This window comes from Camponotus floridanus, unplaced genomic scaffold (assembly GCF_003227725.1).
Source record: "Camponotus floridanus strain SB8 unplaced genomic scaffold, Cflo_v7.5 scaffold21, whole genome shotgun sequence".
NCBI lineage: Eukaryota > Metazoa > Arthropoda > Insecta > Hymenoptera > Formicidae > Camponotus > Camponotus floridanus.
In genome coordinates this window covers 172217-182500 of record NW_020229337.1, presented here as the reverse complement: position 1 = coordinate 182500, position 10284 = coordinate 172217, and the positions used below count along the sequence as shown (strand labels likewise).

At 35.7% G+C, this 10284-nt stretch overlaps 1 protein-coding gene across 4 annotated transcripts in view; it reads right to left on the bottom strand.

Moving 5' to 3' along the window:
• The window catches only part of LOC105253074 (phosphatidylinositol 3,4,5-trisphosphate 3-phosphatase and dual-specificity protein phosphatase PTEN), a 16194-nt gene extending 7685 nt beyond the window's left edge, over positions 1 to 8509 (bottom strand). Inside the window, exons 1-9 of one of the 4 annotated variants that reach the window (XM_020028084.2) lie at positions 6637 to 8506; positions 6324 to 6528; positions 6031 to 6160; positions 5644 to 5922; positions 5414 to 5559; positions 5020 to 5180; positions 4676 to 4957; positions 4285 to 4462; positions 1520 to 2330 (exon numbers count right to left, since the gene is read on the bottom strand). In XM_020028084.2, the coding sequence (XP_019883643.1) occupies positions 2281 to 2330; positions 4285 to 4462; positions 4676 to 4957; positions 5020 to 5180; positions 5414 to 5559; positions 5644 to 5922; positions 6031 to 6160; positions 6324 to 6528; positions 6637 to 6813 (1608 nt within the window). In that variant the 5' untranslated portion in view covers positions 6814 to 8506 and the 3' untranslated portion in view covers positions 1520 to 2280. Of the gene's footprint in view, positions 1 to 1519; positions 2331 to 3210; positions 4463 to 4675; positions 4958 to 5019; positions 5181 to 5413; positions 5560 to 5643; positions 5923 to 6030; positions 6161 to 6323; positions 6529 to 6636 lie in introns of those variants that run through there. The other 3 variants (XM_011260864.3, XM_011260866.3, XM_011260863.3) reach the window with 3 other exon arrangements.
• Between the last annotated feature and the right edge of the window lie 1775 nt (positions 8510 to 10284).

Genomic DNA, 10284 nt, shown 5'->3' with positions numbered 1-10284 from the left:
CTTACACATGTTTCAAACATTGTTTTCAAATATATATATAATAGATCGCGATTACATAAATTATTTACATGCAATATGAGAAATAAGAAAAATAGCATAGCATTAAAATAAAAAAAAGAAAGAGAGAGATAGGAAAAACGTAGATTTCTTCGTTTATTCGATCGAAATATGGTCAGAAAAATGAAGGAACGAGACTGAATTACTTCTTTCTAAAAAAATGGGGGAAAAATACATTCGACAGCCATGCTTTTCAAAAATCCAATACAAATCTCTTACGACCACAAAAGTATTGAGACAATTTAAAGAGGGAGTCATTACGGGTGTGTATCGAGTTTTTAGGCCCCGTAAAATTTATGTTCCAGATCTAGCGCGAAACTACTTTTGTCTATGAATTTTTAGCTGAATTTAGGATCAATTTTTCCTTAATCAAAATTAAGAGAAAGATCTCATTATTTGTCGCAGTTTCCAATTTTTAATATTATCATAAATATCTTTGCAACTGGTCCCTAAAATTCACATTAAAGTAAAAAATCGATCTAAAAATAAATAATAAATAAGACATTTTATTGTCTATTTTAACATCTATTTGCATTTATGAAATTTGATTTCCGAAAGGATCTCCATTTTTGTTAAAGAAAAATTGATGCTACATTGCCCGAAGGACCCGTAAATAAAACATGGACCATTAAGTCTGGCACATCTTATACATTCTACAGAATCCATCTATCAAAATTACGAGAATACATTGACATAATCGCTATATAAATCGCTATTTACAAATCGTGCGATGAACACTTAATTCTAGCTTCGGGAGATACAGTTCGAGAATTTTAATCGAAATTATTATTTCGGGAATTCTCCTAACCACTGGACAAATTAATTTGACCATAATTCTTTTACCTATGCTCACAAAATATGACGTCTTACTGCCGAGTATCTTGTTTTTATTTAAATTAAAAAATGATTTTATACATATAATATATATTTTATACAATAAATATAATTATTGTATATATTAAAAAATACGGAACGTATAGAACGTATTGCACTTTAAGTAACTAAATAATAATCGCTTCATATTTTTAATAAAATCATGAAAAAAAATTTCAGAACCTTTCCGTCTTTTTTATTTCTCTTTTTTTTATCTTTGACTTGTGACAAAGTATCATTAAAATGATTCGTCACTGCGAGAAGGAAAACGCATGCTTACTTTATCGTATCACGAGTCTCTAGTCTTGTATAAAAAGAAAAAAATATCCGACAATGTAATACTAATAATGCTATCGCGCTATTAAATCGAATTACATTTATCGATATAACCATAATAATAATAATAATTTCACGTAATCGATCTGAGAAAAAATCATAAATCTCGATAATCAATTAGTAATAACTAATACGTTCGACCCCGAAGCCAGTATGTGCGTATGTGTTATTACTCAATCATATATATGATATATACATATACATGATATATATATATATATATATATATATATATATATATATAATGTGTGTGTGTATGCTTGTAAAACTTATATGTGTTTTCTTATATCACACATATATTCGCTACGTACAACAGTCACGTACGTATCTAAATCTAAGGTATCGCGTAATTCTCTCTGTGTATACATTAAAAAGCAAGATATAGACGATAGAAAGACAATCGGTTTTAAATCTAAACTCAGATATTCTCTTTTTCTTATTTTCTTCTCCTATATGCTGCTTGGCAAATATGAGTTCCGTTTTATATCCGAGTTATTATTACGGCTACACACAAAAATCGTTATCTAATATAATCAGCAGCATCCGCGGCTTATTAATTCCAATATACAAGATATATAAAAGCTGATTTCTATGTATTTGTACTTCCTCGTCATCAATAAACGATTAAACAAAAAGCTTTCCTTGCGCGTATCCCTGAATCTATTAAAAAATCCAGAATCACATTCCGGTAAAATAGCAGTTTTAACACCGCTTTTTAAAACTGTATTTTACCATCATTCTTACCGTTTTACTTTTCTTCAATCAAATAGTAACGAATAAATTGTTCAAGAATGATACTACGATTTATATTTTTACTTTGATGGAACAAGTATCTCTCAAAATGTATAAAACCGTGCGCTTTTACATCAATCGAATGTAATACATTTGTAAATTTTTTTACACATTCGGACATCTCTCGAACGTCTATATGTACGCTATATGTATACATATGTATCACGTAATTATAATCACAAGACAAGTGGTCGACGAACAACGTTATTCTTATGAAAGAGTCTACAAACGCGAATAAGATGTGCACGAAAGCGAGCTCGAAAATGTATCATCTGTGTAAAAAAAGATAATTTTAGATATTGCACAGCCTAATAATTGCGTATATTTTATGTTGTTCTATTTGTCTTCTTTTATATATCGACTTTATATATCGTGATTCGTAATTTCCGGAAAGAATAGCGTATAAACCAGCTATTGTTCTCTATGCAATTTGTTTCTAGCACTAGCAATTTTAATTCTTTTTCCACAGAGAGTTTATTTGCGAAATAGAAATATAGAGATAAAATCTACAATTTTATTTGAATGGATAAAAATGTCGAATTAAATCCATTAGATATTATGCTGATAATTCCGCTCTTATTTAAAAAAAGCAAATATGAATAAATTGTAAAAAAAATAAATAAAAAAGAAATAAATTTTCACGCGATCTCGATGGTTGTAATCAATGCAAAATATCGCATATTGCTTCGCGATTTTGCGTGTTAAAAGTAGATAAAATTATATCGTTTTTATTTTTTGATAAAAACGCGTTATCGTTCTACAGATTCGAATACTGCGCGTTCTACGTTATCATTAGTTTATCCAAAAGTTTTGACAAAACATGAAAATCGATTGTATGCAAATATACACAATTTCATATATAGATTAAAAATATATAGATTAATATAGTTAAAAAAATTTTTTTATATGAATAGCATAAATTTTACAGATAATTGTATTTTAAATCGTACAATTAAATTTTATCATGTGATTTTATATCATTTTCTTATAGTTTTCAAAATAATATTAGTTTTAGAATATATAACTTATTCTTTATTTTAAACAAAAAAAAAGATGGAAAAAAATTTAACAGTGGACTTTCGGTACAAATTTTTTTTTATTAAATTATTAGAATTTTTTTTATTAAATTATTTGAATTACAAATTACGTTGATACTGATTTACTTTGTGTGCACTTATATTATATTTGCGTCCTATACAATTTTAAAAGTCTGCTTCAAAAGTCTGCTTCAAAAGTCTATTCACTGTGGTAAATGCCTATCCTATTTGCAATCCGTTTTGCAAAAGCGCGCGAAAAACACGATACGTATCATATAATTTAATCAAAAATATCCTTTTGTATAGAATGCGTTAGAACTTCGTCAAAAATAACGAAAGCCAGATTGCTATTACATATTCAGTTATTAAATCCCAAAAATGTGTGTCTCCTACCATTGTTAAAATCACAATTAATTCGTTGCTACTTATCGATTTCTGTATTATCAAATTCTACACATGGCAAACTAAACAATTTACTAACTAATTTACTCTTGGTGCACACACATTAACGATATTAACTATATTATCGAGCATTACGCGAAGAATCGATTAACAGTTAATAATATATACTCGTAATATAGTCGTAAGACACAAATCGTCAATACGAAAAATGAAGTTCATGGTCCCACGACATAATAACAAAAAAAAAATGAAAGAGAACAAGAGAGAGTGAGAGAAAATGAGGAGTAAAAGAATGAAAAATGAAACAACGACATGAAGGAAGAGCGGCGTAACGAGCGGCAATTACAGCGAAAACGTATCTCTCCGATTTCTAATCGTCATTTTATTCGCGCCAAGCCGTCTAACGCGCGTAACGCGATTCTACGAAGGAAAAAGAACAATGAAAAACGCGCAGACACACGCGATCATACGAAATGCCCGCGTCGCGACACCGCGAGAACACGAAACATCGGAGATCGTGTTCTTAAGTACCGAGAGCGTTTATTAAACTACTACGTGTCAAGAACGGCCGAGCGCGCGAACGGAGCGGAAGAACGCTTTGCGCTTGCCCCGGCGACGTTCTGCCTGTTACTGTTCCTACTTTTGTCACCACGTGATAGCAGACCCTTGGCGGTCTCTTTGAAATTAACACACGAACGGAGACCGCTAACGTGTGTACGGCTACCGCTGTGTGTAATAGAATGATGGTGTTGGTGGTGGTTTACCACCAAGGATGCAGAGGACTCACCGGATTCCCAACCGTCCTCGTCACCAGTGGTGTCGCACTCACTGCTATCCGCCTCGCTCGATTCGCTCGGCGTCTCCTGCCCGCCCATCCCCAACTGCACGCCATCGCCGCTTCTGTTCGTCGTCGCTGGCACAGCCGGCGATGTGCTTCCGCCCACGCTATGCATAAATAGACTCACCTGTAATTAAAAAAAAATAATCGGAAAATAATTTCCATCCTATCTCATGTCCGGACTGTAATTAATATCTAACTCGAAGCGTTGAAGTGGACTGTAATGCGTTTTACTTATAATATTTATAATTGACAAGATGTTAAAAAATGTATATTTGAGATTAAGACTATTATAATCGCAAGATACGATAGATATTATCATTACGCGAATGCAACTCACTTTAAAATCTTCACTGTACAACTTGTTATTTGTATCCTTGTGTGCTTTGTCTAACTCAGATTTGCCTATTCGTAAAACGAGAGTAGGCGGCATAGAACCAAGGCTCGCCAATGAGCCCGTTCTGGATTTCACATGCGACGTAACCATTGGACACTCCATGGCTGTGCCGTCACAGCTCAATGCCCTCGTTGCTCTTTCAACAAATAACTCGCCATTATCATACTCGGAATTTACTTTTTCACGAACAAAAAATGTGTTGAACCAGAAATGAAACATTTTTTCCTGGAAAAAAAATTTTTATTAATCTACCGTACCAAAAAGAATGATAAAGCATAAGTATGTACCTTCGGTTTCACTTTTGGTCTGTTGAAAAATTCCACTCTTATATCACCCGTCAAAGCTACACTGTGTTGTAAGGAGATACATATAGAAGGTGTACCTTTCCGAACCTCGTAAACACCCGAAAATATCCTTTTGTTTGATTCCGAGATTATATAACGCAGACCTAATAATATAAAACGCATTCAAATTATAACAAGAGCAATCACACTAAATCTATAAATCTATTATTTATAATAATATATTAATTGAGTCGCAAAGAAAAATATTATGTAATTAGAGAAAGCTAAAGATTCGTTTTATTTTCTGCATAAATAAAAATTAATAATTAAAGTAAATATTAATTATCAAAAATCAAATCAAACAAAAATCTATTGTACTTTTATACAAATTACTTACATGCTTGACCACCATTAAAAATAGGAGCCGGATCCAGTTGTATTTTGCGCAATATTAATGTGACTGGTTGATAATTGAGACCCTCTCTGACAATGGTGGCATAATAATCCACGTATCTTATCTGCGACGGTATAGTTACACCTTTCCTGCATTACAATAAAATTGAATAAATGAAAAAATTGGTTCGTGAAGACTCGCCAAACTCGAAAGTTTAATAATATCATATTTACTTGTCGTGAGTGCGTATATTTCCATAAAAATTAAGAGCTTCAGTGGCATTAAGAAATTGTTTGCTGTGAAGTAGGTAGCAGGACACCATTACGCCTGTTCGACCTTTCCCCGCTTTACAATGAACTACGGCTACATTGTCCTTGTGTTGAGATAACCACAAATGTACGTCCTCACAGAAAGGCTTGATCTGTTCCAGTTTTGGTGGATTATGATCATCAAATGCATAAGTGGCTACTCTTTGTTTAAACTTATTGCAATCATATGACCTTTCGGAACACCTAAAACATTATTATGTTATGAGCAGATTCTTTTATCGCAAAATGGATATCTTAATGACAGTGATTAATTATTACAAGATTTATAAGTTTTCTAAATAAAGAACTTACAAATTATAAATCTTGTAGTGATCTTTATGTTTGGATTCTAATAGTTTAACAACATCATCAATATGATTTCTGTACACTCCTTCCAGTTTCTCAGCTGGAAAACCCATCGCTATTAAATTATTTTTTATATCTAAATCAAAATATTAAGGAATCTACTTAGCATCAATTTATTTTTCGAGTGTATTTGTTTATTTATGACACAAATGCTCAGTTTCTATGTATTCAATTATTTCTCATTTATATATATATATATATATATATATCTTCTAAACAATGAAGCAATAAAAGGATACATGTGAGATCAAGATTAAAACCATCTGCTATGAAACGTTTACGCTGTTTGCTGACAAACCCCCTTAAAGGGTTGGTCATCTTTATGTTGCTGATAGTGTTGGCCATAGTCTGTCTTAACTCTCCTGCCTCAATCTCGATCGAACTACCCTCTGCCACCTCTTCGGGAATTTCTTCTGCTTTTTGATTCTTAGAGGTCCTTTTAACCTATTGCCAAAATAACAAGACAAATTCATGTAATTATATCAAATCAATTAGAATTTATTTAATAATATGCCCCTCCATATATATGTATATACAATAAATTAGACTCACCTGAGGCCTGTGAGCTTGCGATGCGTCACATGAGCCCAGTTCTGGTCCTCTTTGTTCTTCCAGACAAACATGGAGAGGGGTTACTGATGCCGAGATATGTTCAGAGATTTTACTGTTCAACCTGCCACTGGTTGGTCTCCTGCAGGAAAAGCATATACCCATCAATTCCCAGAACATGTGTTCTTCTACATAGGCATTTTTTTTTCATTGAATGTGTCCTATTCCTCCATCGTGTAGCTCAGTGATGACTCTTGACCAAATACAAATCATTTCACGACAACATGTCATCACCATTATTAGTCTGATACGATTGATAGACTGTACAATAGCGAAGCTCCACAGAAAGCAGGTCTTCGAGGAGAAATTCTCACTTCAGCTATGGTGGCAGGCAACACAAGATACCGAAAAGTACATACACTATATACACCATTTAACACAGGTTCCTTAACTGCACAGTTCCATCCAAGACTGGTCTCTAAATTACTGCACTGTCCACTGTAAACTCTCTTATTTCTAGTTCATTCAACAGACAAACAATTCTGTTCCGAAAATCACAGAGATCACAGTCGTCATTAACTCGCCAAGTAGACAACGAGGAAGAAAGAGTCTAATGGCAGAGAGAGGAAGAGAGTTCTAGTTTACTCCTGGGGGAGATACTCTTCGAGGAGAGCGAAGAAGGGAAATAATCACACAATAGCACCGAATGCTCGTCCAGGTGGCCGCTAAGAGAGCACCAGTCACTATCACGCGCGTTCGCGAACACTCGAGTCGCAACAGGGATGGCAGCTTAGCATCGCCTGGTAGGCGGGACGTCGAAGAAGAGAGTCTCGCGCGGACTCGCGGCTCCGTCTCGGTCTGTCGCGTTCGCGATTGAACGGCGTCGATGATCGAGTCTCGATCGATTCGACGCGTCGCCTCCTTCGCACGTTGGCCGTATCGTTTATCGAGGAAACGCGCACCGGACGATGGGATCCGCGGTGACGAGGGAGACGGGACGGGACGATAACGAGACGAGCCGAGAAGAGGGTTTTAGGTTAAGCGTGCTCGCGCTCTCTACGTGAGAGCGAGAGAGGTAGAGAGAAGGAGAGAGAAAGGGAGAGGAGGCGGCCCTCTCGCTCTTTCTCGCGCGCGCTCGCGAGCGACACAACTCGGCGGCGGCAGCGATGCCGCGTTCGTTTTTCGCGATCGACGACGACCGGAGGACGAACAACGGGGGATGTCGCATAGCATGTGACGTTCCTCGGTCTCGTGCGCCGTCTCGCACGAATCTCGGTCGCGGATGAAAGGAGGTTGCCGACGACGAGAGGATCGACCGCGACGATTTCGGAGCAGAGCGCGACTGACAATGCTCGTGCTGCTCGCACACACCCGCGCGCGCGCGCACGCACACATATACACATACGCTCCGTCTCTCCTATTCTTTCTTTCTTTTTCCCCGTACGGACGGATGGACGACGGATCGTCGACGTCCTTCTCCTATGTATGTTACCCGGCGTTACTGTATATTACCGGCACCTCGCCTCGCGACGACGACGGCGCGTAGTACGCTCGACACGCGTCGTTAACGTTAACGCCATGACAGTGTGTGTGTGTGTGTGTGTGCGCGTGTCTATGTCTTTTTCCGCTTTCTCGCCTCTCGGTCCCCGCGGGCGACCACGGGTACGCTCTCCGTTCCGTTCCGGGACGCACGCACGCACGCACGCACGCTTGCACGCACGCACGCTCGAGTCGCCGCCGCGACGCGTTTCTCGTTCAGCGCGCGTGCTCCAATCGCGAAGGAACCGCGGGCCTTTGCTTCGGGATCGAGAGGAGGAGACGAGCACGGGAGAGAAGCCCGAGAGAACCGAGCGGCGTCGCTCGCGCTCGTGCGTCCTCGGTTCTTCTTGATTCTGCTGCTGCGCGAGCGCGCGTTTGTCGCGCGGGTCCGTTCTCTTTATCCGCGCTCTCTCTTCGCGCGAGCAAGGATTGATACTGGAGTAACTCGCTCGATATTTCCGAAAAATGTAAACGCGCGAGCGAAGGAACTCTCTTTACAGCCTCCTGAATTTGATCCTTATCTTCCGTATTCCGTTTCAAATATTTGATATCGAATAATCAGAGATCGAGAGAGATTTACGATTAATTATAGAGTAGCGCCGATTGTGATGCGATTCTATATACTTGAAAAGATAATTGAATAATGTATCTCTCTGTATCTCTCTCAATTTGTCATACTACAATCTCTCCTCTGTATTTCCTAAATAAGATACCGACACATAATTAACATGTATGTATAAACACACATGTTCGCACTTATCTATAAACAAAATTTCTATTACGACTGCCTCTCCCTAATGATATCTGAGTAATTGCTCCTTTCGGGATACAATATCGTTCTTTTATCTTTTCCCCTTTTTTTACCTGAATCTATGAGAGTCTTATAATTTTTTCAAGATACAATAATCATGTTCTGCTTTGTGTCTTTTCTTCTTGAAGCGCAATACAGCAAATGGAAATCAATGCTCTTCTCCCGCAATTCGATCGCAAGTGGACATTTTTCACTTGACCGCTACTGTTTTTTTTCTCACTTCAAATATACTACAGAGATCATCACGCAATTCTTCGCGAAAAACCAGGCTTCAAATGCTTTCTTTCATTCTTTTTCGTATTCTCCTGATCTGGCTTCAATAAAATTTTTTAGTCTCTCAGCTGAAAGGAGATCTGACGTTGGAGTCTTGAAGGAAAAATGACATATTGGGGTTGAAAGGATCCAGGACGTGATGAGGGAGCTGAACAAAATTTCAAAACAAAAGTATTAAAATAGCTTCATATGATTTTTTAAATAAAATTAAATTATTTTTTAATGTAATATTCTTTTCTCTTATTTAATTTACAGTAGTTTGAAAAGATTTTCATTGAAATGTCCTACACATTATGCAAAACATTTCTTCGAATTTATATTATATAATATTATACAGAACTTTGAATTATACTTGAACTTCCAATTTATACTATACAGAAACAATATATAAATTAAATAAGAAAATTATTAAAGTAACATTTTTATTATTATGCGCGTTTTATATTATCTTGCTATTTGTATTTATATTATACTATTTTGTTTTCAGTGTTTTTTTAATAAAATCTTTCTAAAACGGAAAATATGTATTCTACATTGAAGTATGATAATAATGGTTATGAAGCTAAAACTGAGAAGATATTTATGTCTTAGTAACACTTACAATATATAAATATATACATATATATTCTTTTCTTTATATAGCTGAGGTAATTAAATATTAAACATAAACAACAATTTGGATTTAATATTGATATTTTTTCAGAAAATGTCATGATACTTTTTTTACATAGTATTTTATACTTCCAATTTTTAAAGAACACAGCGTGATTTAAAAATAAATTAATTTCTTATATAATAAAGTGCACAGAAATGCATATTATGTGCTACTTAGAAGACTTCATATATATAATAAAATATAAAAAAAGGGTATTACATGTGCAAAAATATATTATAGCAAAAAGATGCACAATTCATTACAGTTTGGCAAAACTAGAATCTGTTAAAGATAAATAATTTCACTGCTCTTGACAATTATTGATCAAAATTTATGGCGCATCTCATTATTTTTATACAACTTAATACTATTA